At 43.2% G+C, this 14,888-nt stretch overlaps 1 protein-coding gene across 2 annotated transcripts in view; it reads left to right on the top strand.

Moving 5' to 3' along the window:
• SCN4A (sodium voltage-gated channel alpha subunit 4) overlaps positions 1-14,888 on the top strand; it is a 177,954-nt gene that overhangs the window by 107,522 nt on the left and 55,544 nt on the right. For both annotated transcript variants that reach the window (XM_068263066.1, XM_068263065.1), the window contains exons 12-14: positions 1,868-1,982; positions 6,354-6,592; positions 13,285-13,458. In XM_068263066.1, coding sequence (XP_068119167.1) covers positions 1,868-1,982; positions 6,354-6,592; positions 13,285-13,458 — 528 coding nt within the window. The remainder of the gene's footprint in view (positions 1-1,867; positions 1,983-6,353; positions 6,593-13,284; positions 13,459-14,888) is intronic.

Here is a 14,888-nt window from a genome sequence, read left to right as displayed (position 1 = left end):
CTCCCTGGTCCTGTTCAGCAGCTGTCCGTATAAGAAAATGGGTTCCTCCTTCAAATGTTGCTGACCTTAGACCTGATTCTAGGTCGGCGCTATCACACCCACTACTGTAAATGCTCGTTTATGATGCATAGTTGTCATGTACATGCCTAGCGCTTGTGCACTGAATACATGCTCGCTTTCTTATCGGAAGTGAGTGCACAAGGGCACAAAGGGGAAAAAACTGGGTGGAAAAGCAGTGTCAGGTGGGACAGAGGGAGGCATCCCAGTCTAATATTTTCGGATTTCGGGGACCTCAGTTGCGCAGAGAGGTAACAAGGGTGCCTGTGATGTATGTCACAGCACTACCTCAAAACATATAATTAATGTAGTAGGGGCCGCGAAAGTGAATTATCACATTCACACTACAGGACATCGCGTGGCACTTCAGAGGACCAAGCATGGCGTATCCCGCACTGCTGGGCGTGTTACATTTAGTGAATCAACCTCATTGTGTCTGAAAGTGTTTTAAATATGTTTATACATAACTAATACGCCTGTTCTCTACCTCATCAGATAGAGGTAGTGCCTCTGATGGGGAAGGGGTGGGACAAGTTGTGGTCTTTGGAGTAGTTCATCCACTTTGGTCCTCACCTGCCATTCAGCTCTCACCTTTAGCTCCTGATCGCTGTCTTGCAGGCAACAGCTGCCCAACCCTGGGCAACAGCTTCGACTGGCCCGCAAAACCAGGTGAGGGTAGCCAAAAGGTTTTACTCCTCTGTGAGTTAGGGCATGTCTAGGAAAAAGACAAGTGAGGAGGCACACCTCAAATTTATGAGTTCAATAGTAATCAATTAAAATGATTCTGGGTGCTGCATCATAAATAACAATGAACCACATATATACTGTATACCATGAGATACGCACACCATGCAATTGTGGTTGCAAAAAGGCAGTATATTGTACAAAAGATATAACACAGACTACACAATCAGTCAGATGGACTATACAATCAAAATCGTGTATAAAATACAATATAAAGTACAGGTACATAAATACAGCAATGTCCACATTTGAATACAAACATATGCAAAGATCAGGAGAAAATCTTAACCTCTATGCCTATAGAGATGCAACATTTATGGGCAATCTGAGTCAAATATCCATTTGTAGGCACATTGCATGTGAAAAGTCCTTGGGATAATCAAATGCAAATAGTATGAAGCATATCAGATAGTTCAACACAGCATGGTGAAGGGGCAAACCCTGCCAAGTATTACCCAGACAGACGGCATCGTTTCAAACAACAGAGTGTTCTTTCTCAATGGGTGCAAGCAGATGCAGCAAACTGAAGCAGTGGTGGCGGCGGAGATATCCTGCAGACTGCCAGAGAAGCACTCATTTTTAAATGCACAAGGAAGGTGGAGGAAGCTGTCACACCGGGGTCGGCCCTTGTAGCGTGATGACATCAGTTAGGGCATGTCTACCCTTCTACCCTTGCATGTGAAGGTTAGATCTGGCCAACTGCACAGGGAAAATCACCAGACTGATTCAACGGCCAGGAAGGTGGACCCATCTGAGAGTTGTGGAGTGCAAATAGGGCACAGTGAGACACATCAGGACACTGTTGGTCATCCACTACATCCCAGTTCATCTCCAGTCGTCTTGACTATGTATTACCATTGGACCAAGATGGACTGGGACAAGAGAGTGAGCCTGATGAGCTGCACAACTTTCCCACACAATAATCCAATTCACATGCAAGTCATCAAGACATCATCCCTATATGATGTTCTTGGTCATCGTTGACAATGACAGACGAACATGATGATGATAAGTCTGTTCTACACTACTTTGTGTCTGCAAGCACTTATATCTTCTTTATTTGTAGGCAGACTCCGTGAAGACCGATCTGGAGAGGAACTCCAAGATGTATCTAGAGGAGCCAAGGTTGCAAAAGAAAGCAGGGAGTTCAACTAGTGTTATTTCTGAAGCCATGATAGAAGGTCTGTGCAATGGGAAGGTATCTAACAGATCAACACATTGTACATAATCTGGTGACTCATTAGTTATAAATAACTGCACTGAGAAAATGTCATTAAAATATGTTGATCAATAAGCCTAAGGACTCAGTCAGACGGCACCTTGAGGCCTGGAACCCACTGCAAAACGCAATCGCTAATCGCAAGCGCTAGCGTTTTGTATGAGCAGTTCGTAAGCGATTTCATGAGCGTTTTAAAAAAGTGTATCAATTTTCCAGCGGTTGTGTAGCGATTAGCGATTAGCGTTTTAAAGTCTGATTGGTCCTTTCAATTCATTCTAATTTTGTTACAGTGTGCAGTAACTTTAAAACGCTAACAAAATCGCTCCACGCAGGTTTTGATGAGCGATTACGCCAGCGATGATATACTTTACATTGAAACGCTGACGCTAATAAAATGCTACACGTCCTGCGCTTGCGATTTTCCAAATCGCAAACGCTCCTGTGGAAGTTGCCCCATCCGTTAACATTAGCTGAGCATTTTGGGAAAACGCTAGTGTTTTCAAGCACTCCCTAAACGCTCACAAAAACGCCCCTGTGGGTTCGAGCCCTTACTGTCAGAAATGCTGTGCAGTGCTGATCGTAATCAGCTAATTTTGATCATGCGAAATTACACATTTACACCTATACGTAATTACAAATTAATTCAATTGGCTTTGTATAAGCATGCATAATTACGCATGAATTTACAAGTAATTTACGCATAATTTCGTACCAAATTTGGCGGTGAATACCAAAGCCCCCATACATGCTATTGCTACCAAAATTGCTACATATGTTAAGCAGGACAGTGGGTACAAGTCTAAGAAAGATTATTATTAAAAAATGCAAAGAAAAGTGGTCATTTTTTTGAGTTTAAGAACCATTTTTCTTTACATTTGTAACATTGATTTTCTAAAAAACTACAAGGTCTTTTTAAATATTCTTTTTTTTTGACTTGCACAAAATGGTGCGTAAATTACGTGTAAATTCATGCGTAATTATGAATATTTAAAATTGCATACAAAATTAATTACACTTTCCCCCAAAATTTCGCATTATGATTACGATGTGTAAATGAAAATTACAATGCGTAATTACGCATAGGTGTAATTTCTGCTCATCCCTAATGCTGTGACAAACTATGCTTCTAATACAAGGCAACCGGTTCTTTCATTATGAAAATTATTTTTTACCATTTCATAAATCTGCTCCAGGTAGCTTAATTAAAATTGTATTATCGATAAAATATGAATTGTGTCTATCAATGTGTATATGTATACATATATTCAAAATGTATATACCATGTATATTTTTATATACATGGTATATAGATTTTTGGACCCAAATTTTTTAAATAAAATCCCGGTTTAGATTTGGGTCAGTGCGGACTGTGCTTAGCGAAGCTCCCCCCCCCCCCAGCCAATCTGCAGTCACTGGTGACCCTTACTGTATTGTACAGAGTGCACAGCAAACTGGGGGGGCATGGGAGGAGAAGCCTGATTGGCGGAAGTACAGTGAGCGGCATTGCAGATTAAGAAGACCGGCGGAATGCAGAGCTGTGCCGCTTGGAACCCTGAAGGTGAGTCCCGTGTTCCCTGCCTGTTAATTCTGGAGGGGGGAGTGCTGAAGGGGAGGGCCTAGGAGAGAGAAGGGGGAGTTGTGCCTCCTCCGCAACATTGTGCATGTCCATTGATCCCCCCAGGCTGCTTATACTGGGGTACCTATACGTGACTAACCTATACTGGGGCACCTATATCTGGATAACCTATACTGGGGGCACCTATACCTGGCTAACCTATACTGGGGGCACCTATACCTGGCTAACCTATACTGGGCACCTATATCTGGCTAACCCAGGCATGGGCAAACTCGGCCCTCCAGCTGTTAGGGAACTACAAGTCCCACAATGCATTTGCCTTTATGAGTCATGACTGTGTTTGTCAGACTCCTGCAATGCATTGTGGGACTTGTAGTTCCTTAACAGCTGGAGGGCCAAGTTTGCCCATGCCTGGGCTAACCTGTACTGGGGGCACCAATACCTGGCTAACCTATACTGATGGTATATATATATATATATATATATATATATATATATATATATATATATATATATATATATAATCCTGCCCCTGCCTGCCCTACTCCTCTTGCCAGGGTCCTTGTAGACATGCTGGTTGGGATCTGAAATGAATGGAAGACATGTAAAAGGTGGCAATAGCAGAAGAGAGTAACCCAATGAATGGGAACAGACAGAGGAGAGATAGTAACCTGAATGTTTAGCTGCAAATACCCTGAATAATAGATCGTTGGCAATCGTTGGTTTCATGGGGGAAACAGGAAGATCAAATCAAAAGGAATTGTGCTGACAGTTCTAAACAAAACCCAGTAGTCTTCAAAATACTGCAAACGTTGGTGCGCTCTGCTATAGCACTATTAAAATCCATACAAAGAGCACAATAGCGCACTAAGGTAGGGAACAGTCCACTTTGGATTAGTACTTGAAGGATTTACCATCTGCTTAGAATGTTTCTATAAGTCCACTACTTCTTTTCTCCACAGGCAAGTGAAAATGGTGAACTTCTACCACACCCAATCAGCTGGGCACTCACAGAATGGTTGGGACCCAATGTTATAAGGGTCAATGTCACTTTCAGGGCTTTTATAGGCAGTCCCGCTACCTCTCTAGCCAGGAATCCTCCTTACAGTACAATTCTGTCCCGTTCACCTTTTCTCCTTAATAAATATAATCGGGTTCCCATGGTGTGAAACTGTTTAACAAACTTCAATTAAAATTCGCAATTGGTAGGTGTTGGATTGCCCTCTTGCACATTGGTGCCATGCTCCTCTTCTGGCACTAACGTAGGCATGCTGCACCCATGTGAGCACAGCCGTGCATGAGCAGTAGCATGGAGACGCTAGTGCAGGAGTGGCTCCATGCCTAAACAGGAGCACTACCCTGACGTGATTACTAACAAGCCCTTGTCTGTTTTGTTTGGGGGGGGTCCACGCTCAATGAGGGGGGACTGAAGGATGGCGTGGGAAGCTTCTATAGCAGAGGTGCCCACACTTTTTCAGCTCGTGAGCTACTTTAAAAAATTAGCAAGTCAAAATGATCTACCTATGTTAAATTTTAGGAGCACACTTGTATATGTTACGGCCAGAACCCGAAGTGTGGCCACTTCGCGTTCTGGCCAGCCACTTCGGGTTCTGGCCGGCCAATGTGCGAAGTGGCCGCAGCGCAGCGGCCAATGTGAGAAATGTAATGTTTACACTTATTTTACAGCCATCTCGCTGCGGCCAAATGTAGTAAAAGTTGCTTAATTTAATTAAATATAGCCGGCGGCAATGTGATAGATGAAGCCGCCGGCTTTCGCACTGCCTCCTCCTCCTCTCCCCCCCCCCCCGCCTCTCTCCTCTCCCTGCCTTCCATACAATACGGAGCCGCCGGGAGAGTCGTTCGTCGCGGCAGGAGAGCAGAGCGGGGAGGCTGCAGACATTGCTTCTGCCAGCACCCGCTCTGCAGGAACGGCAGGATTCCCCTGCCGTGACAAACGACTCTAGGGGACACGCGTGTCCCCGCCCGGCTGCTCCGTATGTCGTATAGGAGACAGGGAGAGGAGAGAGGCGGGGGGGGGGGGGGGGGGCGGAAGAGGAGAGGAGGAGGAGGCAGTGCGAAAGCCGGCGGCTTCATCTATCACATTGCCGCCGGCTATATTTAATTAAATTAAGCAACTTTTAATACATTTGGCCGCAGCGAGACGGCCGTAAAATAAGTGTAAACATTACATTTCTAACATTGCCCGCTGCGCTGCGGCCCCTTCGCACATTGGCCGACCAGAACCCGAAGTGGCTGGCCAGAACGCGAAGTGGCCACACTTCGGGTTCTGGCCGTAACATATATACTGAATGGAAAATGTAGTGGGGTCGGGATCTACCATAAGTCCTTTGTGATCTACCAGTAGATCGTGATCTACCTAATGGGCAGCCCTGCTCTATAGGATCAGAGGTTGCCATCTTTTAGGTATGATGTTTTGGTACCAGATGTTTGCCTCGGCTACACTTTAAAACACAAGCTCTGTCCATTGTGCTGAAGTATTGGATTACAGGTCTGGAATTTAAGAGACATGGAAGCCATAACCTGCAGTTACATTTTGATTTCAGAAGCTAATGCAGTACTTTACAGTGTTTTGAAGTACAGTGCTGTTAGGTTCCTCTTGGTCTACTATATAAAATCCTAATATTAATGACAGCTTCCATATTTCTATCTTGATAGCTTTACTTTTAAGAGCCACTGCACAGATTGATATTCTAAGAGGCTGTTATTTCTGTTGGTTTCATTCTCATCTTACTGCAGAACTGGAGGAAGCCCAGCAGAAGTGTCCTCCTGGATGGTACAAGTTTGCCCATAAGTTCCTGATCTGGGATTGCTGCAAGCCATGGGTGGCGTTTAAAGAGTTTATGAAGATTGTAGTCATGGATCCCTTTGTAGACCTTGGTATCACGATTTGTATTGTGCTCAATACACTCTTCATGGCAATGGAGCACTATCCGATGACTGAGCAGTTTGAGCAAGTGCTGAGCGTAGGTAATCTGGTAAGTACATATCTACATTGTATCATACATTTTCCTTTGGTAAACTCAGGTTGAACAATTTCAGATGTGAAAATGACATTGAATTGAGTAAAAAACTTCTGGTATCCCTGCCTGCACTGCAAGGCAAGATAGCTACCCACCTACTACCTAGTCAATGATGCGTACAAGTCCTTAAGTTTCAAAACCTGTTTGAACATGTGGACTCTAGTAATGTCTTCTAGTGGTTGAGCCCATGAGCTGGAAGTTCTTGCTTATCTGGATTCCAGCGAACAACTCAGAAAAGATAATCTAGTACCTGGATGCTTACTAAGGGTGCCCTTACACTTAAATAATTTTCCCCAGCAGATTTGGTCAACCAGGGCCCCAGAGCCTGCTGATGCACTCTAACCCCCCCCCCCCCCCCCCCGTTTGCTCACAAGGCAGATCCGGGACAAGGTCCTCCAGCACCCAAGGCTGTGACACCAAAGTGTGACCCTCCATCCCTCCCACCCCAGCCATCACACACTGATTGCTATTGGGCTAAGAGGCGCCTCAGGGGCCTCAACACCTTAAGGGCTCTTTTCCACTATGAAATGCGATCGCGATTGCGATCACGATCGCAATCGCGTTTCAATTTCCACCATGCAATTGCGATTGAGCTACTATATTCATTATAGTACAGCTCAATAGCATACAAAACGCGGCAGGACAGCGATTGCGCTTTGACAAAAATCGCATCGCAATCGGATTGCACTAATGGAGATTGCTGCTACAGTTTCCATTAGTTTAATGTACCTTGAGATTTGCAATCAGAATCAAATCGCAAATCGCAGTCTAGTGGAAAAAGGCCCTAAGCTCTAGTTATCTGGCTTGCAGACACTGCCATGTATCCCCTTTTCTTATTTCTCTGTGCTTAAAACAAAGCAGGGGAATGATAGCTGAGTGAGTTGCGCGCCCCCTCCTACACTGCGCCCTGAGGCTGGAGCCTCTCTCACCTCTGCCTCGACCCGGCCCTGCCACAAGGTAATAGTGGTCCTCTGGGGCCTCTTTTTGATTTAGATTTATCTCAGAAGTGCAAACTCACCTGTCTAGCCAGTGCTCTCCCTCCTGTGTCTTTCCATCTCCATCAAAAATCAATTAACCCTTCGCACTCTCACATGCAAATGTTCAAACAAATGCATTCACAGATTTACTCATCCAGGCACAACTGTTATCCCTACAGCTAAATTAAAAGCCAGGGTTTTAGTTCACAGAAGAATGCATTCTTATGCTTAGTCACCTATACTGCGTAGAAGTACCCAGGTAAACATAGGTGTCCTAACTCTGGCCCTGTAACATGCATAGTGCAGACATGCAAACACATTGATTGCATCAAACCTATCAATGGATTAGGAGCACACATCCTAACTTCCTCTCCTGGGAAAGACAGTGCATCTTACCAATCGCACAAGGGAGCTAACGTTATGTGTCCATGTGCACCATGCGCATACACCAGCATAAGCTGTCTGCATGCTGACAAACATACAGGGGAAGGAGGGAGTGCACCGAATTGGACCCTAGCCACAGGGGTCAATGATAAGAACAAACATACATATATCCAGGCACATCGCCTCTAGTTAGGACATTAAATAAATTATTAGGGAAAGGGAGGTGCTGAAGGGGGTGTGGCTAGAAACAGCAAAAATCAATTAACCCTTCACACTCTCACATGCAAATGTTCAAACAAATGCAGTCACAGATTTACTCATCCAGGCACAACTGTTATCCCTACAGCTAAATTAAAAGCCAGGGTTTTAGTTCACAGAAGAATGCATTCTTATGCTTAGTCACCTATACTGCGTAGAAGTACCCAGGTAAACATAGGTGTCCTAACTCTGGCCCTGTAACATGCATAGTGCAGACATGCAAACACATTGATTGCATCAAACCTATCAATGGATTAGGAGCACACATCCTAACTTCCTCTCCTGGGAAAGACAGTGCATCTTACCAATCGCACAAGGGAGCTAACGTTATGTGTCCATGTGCACCATGCGCATACACCAGCATAAGCTGTCTGCATGCTGACAAACATACAGGGGAAGGAGGGAGTGCACCGAATTGGACCCTAGCCACAGGGGTCAATGATAAGAACAAACATACATATATCCAGGCACATCGCCTCTAGTTAGGACATTAAATAAATTATTAGGGAAAGGGAGGTGCTGAAGGGGGTGTGGCTAGAAACAGCAAAAATCAATTAACCCTTCACACTCTCACATGCAAATGTTCAAACAAATGCAGTCACAGATTTACTCATCCAGGCACAACTGTTATCCCTACAGCTAAATTAAAAGCCAGGGTTTTAGTTCACAGAAGAATGCATTCTTATGCTTAGTCACCTATACTGCGTAGAAGTACCCAGGTAAACATAGGTGTCCTAACTCTGGCCCTGTAACATGCATAGTGCAGACATGCAAACACATTCATTGCATCAAACCTATCAATGGATTAGGAGCACACATCCACCTAATAATTTATTTAATGTCCTAACTAGAGGTGATGTGCCTGGATATATGTATGTTTGTTCTTTCCATCTTCATCCTCATCAGGGCCTGTTCCTCATAACTCGTTAGCATGCTATGTGAGTGTGTATATTCCACCGTGTCAGAGAGAACAGGCGCCAATGACGATGGAGATGGAAAGATACCTACAAAAGAAGGTTGGACAGGTGAGTTTGCTTCGCTGCAAGTACTCTGCAGCCAAACAAAGCCCCGGTAGACCACTCTTAATTTGGGTGGTGACCTGGGGGCTCATGAGCCGGCTCTGGGACCCTGGGAGGATGGTACTTTCTGGGGGAACAAGGGGGCTAGCTTATGCTGCTTTCTTCTGCAGCACAGTTCAATAGATTTTTAATAGAGTCACGCTGAAATCTACTGAAAATCAATTTTCAGTTTGTGAAAGGAATAGATTTTGATCGCAGAGGGATCTATCTTTTGGGCATGTTGGGTGGCAATCGGTTAATGTATGACCACCTTTACAGTGGGTCAGCAATGACAGGGATACATGCCAATAAACCAAGAAGTTGGTGACTGAGTTTGTGTCCAGGATATGGCCAAAATATGTTTTGTCTGTTAGTCTGTGTTTGGATATTGTACTGTACTTCCTGGCATGGGTTAATGATGATGCTCCTTATAATTCCCCCACCATTTATATCAAATCATTAATAGTGCAGATAGTAAAACCATAAATGAATCAGTTTATTAAGATAAAATCTGTTCCACTAAGTTTTATATTGTGCCAGGATTTTTGGGAGTTAATGGGAACCTGAAACGAGATGTACATGGAGGCTGCCTTATGTATTTCCTTTTAACCACTTAATGACAACCAGACTTATAAAAACATCCTGCTAGAGCCTCTTAACGGCTTCAGGACGCTTGTATGAGTCAAACAGTGCTGCTGCCGCTGTGCGCGTGCACATGCGCGCTCCCGCTCGTGCATGTAAGATTAGTGAGGAAAAAAAACACCATAGAAAAAATACACCTTCATTTCCAAATAATATATTGTCACCATACTTTGTATTAGGGACATAATTAAAATGTTGTGATACCAGGACAAATAGGCAGATAAAATGTGTGGGTTTTATGCACAGTAGCAATGTTTATATTAAAACTATAGGGGATGAAATTGGAGAAAGTGTATTTTATCATTTTTTCCTTGTGTTTCCCTTTAAAATGCATAGAAAATAAAGTAATTACTGAAAACAAATATAAACCCCAAAAAGCCTAATTGATGGTGAAAAAAAACAAGATATAGTAGTGATTAAGCTATTGGCAAATGAAAGGAATGAGTACTGAAAGGTGAAAATCGCTCTTTTACCCGTTAGGGTAAAACCGCTTTGGGGTGAAGTGGTTAAACAATACCAGTTGCCTGGCTGTCCTGTTCATATCTTTGGCTGCAGTAGTGTCTGAATCCCTTACCTGAAACAAGCATGTAGCCAATCCTGTCAGATTTTTGTCAGGAACGCCTGATCAGCTGCAAGCTTGTTCCGGGTCTATGGCTAAAAGTATTAGAGGCAGAAGATCAGCAGGACAGCCAGGCAATGTGGATTGTTTAAAAATAAATTAATATGGCAGCAACCATCTCTCACTTTAGGTTCCCTTTAAGCTTTCAGTACTTTTTTTTCTATGACATAAACTCAACTTCCATACTAGAAAGTGCATTAAAATAAGATTAAAATTCTGATTATGCTTTTATTATGAGATTAATGATAAGTGAAATCTGTAATGGGTATGCAGTTTTATACTTACAGCCTACTAAACATTTGCAACATGTTATATTTGCTGTCTTTGTTGTACACAGGAGACCTCTAGAGGCTAAAAAGCATATGGCAGGTTTGTTTTAAAGTAACTGTAGGGTGGTGTTGTTTTTAAAGGGAACCTAAACTGAGAGGGATATGGATGTTTCCTTTTAAACAATACCAGTTGCCTGGCAGTCCTGCTGATTTCTGACTGCAGTAGTGGCTGAATCATAGACCTGAAACGAGCATGCAGCTAATCCAGTCTGACTTCAGTCAGAGTACCTGATCTGCATGCTTGTTCAGGGGCTGTGGCTGAAAGTATTAGAGACACAGGATCAGCAGGAGAGTCAGGCAAATGGTATTATTTTAAAAGGAAAAATCCATATCCTTCTCAGTTTAGGTTCCCTTTAAAGGATACCTGATAAACATGGGTATATATTGTACTAGTCTAACTAAGCAATTGTCTTGGGTCCCTTTCAGATTTCCTTTACAGCAAATGTTAAAAAAAAATAGTTCTGTTATCTGTGCAAGTGAGGTCTGGAGACATTTCTTGTCTAATGCTTAAAACTTCTTTACTGCAAAAATAGAGCAATACTGGATGTGATTTAATAATACAGGAGCAAAACCAATGGTGCAAAAGTGACATGCTGGAATTAGTGGTACCTCACAAATCATCTCTACTTTGGACAACTTCTCTGTTTATGCGTCACTGTTCTCTGCACCTACAACCAACCATTAACCCTCTGCACTCAAGCACTCACAACAGATGTATTCAGTTGCACTAATGGAGGATATTTGCTTCCAAAATGGTTTGCATGCAAGAGCACTCTGTATGAAACCCCTTTACCAGCGTTGAGGTTCCCTTCAGGTTGAAAGACTTCCTACTTGTTTGTGTGTTCTCTGCGCCTGTCTTGATAAGTCTTGATAAGTTACCTCTATTTTCTTCTTCTCAAATGTTCTCCTGTGGGACTCAAAGTGTGTGAGAGCTGCAGCCACTAAGGGTGCGCTCAGTAGGCATCCCTGGAGCATTAGGTAGTCCTACCCAAGGTCTCCTTACTGAATATGTACTGGCTCCGCGTACGTACAAAAAGGGCGCCCGGACAAAAAGGGCGCGGGGTGTAAACGCTAATTAATAATTAATCATTAATAGCGTTTATAAAAAATAGTGTGCTATATTTCGTTTACAAATAATGTTTTACAAAATTATAAATCATTAAATAATGTTTATGAAATCGGCAATTGTGAAAACGTTAATCTTCCCTGTTTCAAAAGTTAAACTTATAATTAAGTTTATTAAAAAAACAATAATATATGTTTAATTGTTATAATTGTATATTATTGTGAATAACCTTCATTTATGGTTTGTTCTTATAATAAAATCTGAAAATATTCTTTATAACGATGATATAAATATAACTACGTTCGTAATAAGTGTTGTAAAACATTAGTAAGTATTACTAAAATTTTACTAAAACTATACCTAAGCCTAGTCTTACACAGAACCCTCCCTGTACCTATCCCTAACCCCTAGACCCCCCTGGTGGTGCCTAAACCTAAGACCCCCCTGGTGGTGCCTAAACCTAAGACCCCCCTGGTGGTGCCTAAACCTAAGACCCCCCTGGTGGTGCCTAACCCTAAGACCCCCCTGGTGGTACCTAACCCTAAGACCCCCCTGGTGGTGCCTAACCCTAAGACCCCCCCCTGTTGGTGCCTAACCCTAAGACCCCCCTGTTGGTGCCTAACCCTAAGACCCCCCTGTTGGTGCCTAACCCTAAGACCCCCCTGGTGGTGCCTAACCCTAAGACCCCCCTGGTGGTGCCTAAACCTAAGACTCCCCTGTTGGTGCCTAACCCTAAGACCTCCCCTGGTGGTGCCTAAACCTAAGACCCCCCTGGTGGTGCCTAAACCTAAGACCCCCCTGGTGGTGCCTAAACCTAAGACCCCCCTTTATTATGTGGATAATAATGTTTTACTAATTGTGACTGCAAAAAATATATTGCAATTTACGTGACGTACTGATCGCTTTATTTTGTGAATAATAGTGTTTTACAAACAGTAAGGGATAAAACTTTAAATAATGTTTTAATTAGTTAAATAAGATAAATATGTTTAGTATTTTTATAAACGTTATTCGGCACGGGTGCATTTTATAAACGTAAATCACCACAAGCACACTTATAAATCATTAAAAATCTCCGGGCGCCGTTTGTAAACGTCATTTATGTCCGGCGCCCTTTTTTCCTGCTCGGCGCCCATTAAACGTTATTTATTATGAGAGTGAATGGCGGCGCCCTTTTTGTCCACTAGCTGCCTGCGCCCTTTTTTCCCGGTTCCACTGGCTCCAGCCAGGATACAAACCCTGGGATGAGTTAAAAAAAATGTCAAAATCAAACAGGTGAAATAGAATGACAATGTAAATGCTTTTTTCTTGCAGGTTTTTACAGGTATATTTGCAGCTGAAATGTTCTTTAAGATCATTGCCCTGGATCCATACTACTATTTCCAGGTGGGATGGAACATCTTTGACAGCATTATAGTCACACTGAGCTTGGTGGAGCTGGGTTTGGCCAACGTTGAAGGTCTTTCGGTGCTGCGGTCCTTCCGTCTGGTAGGTGTTAATAGGAAAAGATGGATGTTACTGGCAACAGAAAACTTTTCTCTCTAATCTGTGTGCATCACATTTGAGTAGAACAATTACTTTCATCTGTTGCTCTGATGCTATTTGCAAATGCAACTCTATAGGCAAAATGTAGTGTAGGTGTGAAGTTACTATTTATAGCATACCTAAAGACAGATAAAATCTGTGTAAAAAAACAAACAAAAAAACACATCCACAAGGAGTGTATACAAAAATTTCCCAAACCGCATTTTAGTATGTCAGTATCTCCTACCATTCCTTTGCTATGAATTGATAAAAGTCCCCTGGCAACCCAACCAAGCCAGTGCCTTAGCTCCCCTCCCCTTCCCCTTCTTGAAAAGTGGGTAGAGAGCAACACCCCTGGCTTGTCATGGATGGTTGTTCTGGTCAGTGGTGAATTTTCTCCATAGTAAAGGAGTAGTAAGTCAAACTGGCGTACTACTAATCAGTTTGGAAGACATTTTTAACAAGCTTCCTGGGAACTTTTTTACTCAGTTTCTATGTTACTTCTATGGTACATGTTAAATTGCAGTAGTCATTTAAGGTTTAAATTGTGAAATATCCTTTAATTCCTAATGGTTTCTGCTGAGTCAAAACAAACATTAAATTGCCTGGAAATAAAGACAATTATCACTCATGGTGAAATGTGATCAGCATGATCATGTGCTAAACTTTTGTATTAATCACATGCTGATCAACCATAAATTATTTTTACAAATTATCATGCCTACTTGAAGCAGTAGTATTCTGTTCTTTAAACAGCAATGGCATCATCGGTATTCACTAAAATCTGCAGCTACTTGCTCTGCACTAGAGGGAGGAGTCAGCCTTGCAACTCCTGCCCACAGAAGGCGAAAGTCTGTTAAATCAGGGGTCCCCAACCTTTTCCGGCCCGGGGACCACTTTCTGACCAAATTTTTCTCCGGGGCCCGCGCGGGGGGGGGGGGGGGGGGGGGGGTGTAGCGTCCTAGTGGACAGTGTCGTGCACAGCGGGTTACCGGGGGGGGGGGGGGGGTCATAGCTAGCATAGTTGCCTCAGTATAGGGAGTTTGCCCCGGTATGGCTAGTACAGTTACCCCAGTATAGCTAGTAGAGTGCCCAGTAAAGCTAGTATAGTGCCCAGTAAAGCTAATAGAGTGCCCAGTGTAGCTAGTATAGTGCCCAGTATGGGTAGGTAGTGCCCCAGTATAGCTAGTATGCCCCAGTATAGTTAGTATGCCCCAGTATAGCTAGTATAGTGCCTCAGTAATAGCTAGTATGCCCCAGTATAGCTAGTATAGTGCCCCAGTATAGCTAGTAAAGCCCCAGTACAGCCAGTATAGTGCCCAGTATAGCTAGTATGCCCCAGTATAGCTAGTATGCCCCAGTATAGCTAGTATAGTGCCCCAGTATAGCTAGTA

This window comes from Hyperolius riggenbachi, chromosome 12, assembly GCF_040937935.1.
Source record: "Hyperolius riggenbachi isolate aHypRig1 chromosome 12, aHypRig1.pri, whole genome shotgun sequence".
NCBI classification, from domain to species: Eukaryota; Metazoa; Chordata; class Amphibia; order Anura; family Hyperoliidae; genus Hyperolius; species Hyperolius riggenbachi.
The sequence above is the reverse complement of the archived record's forward strand: the minus strand, read 5'-3'. Positions and strand labels throughout refer to the sequence as shown.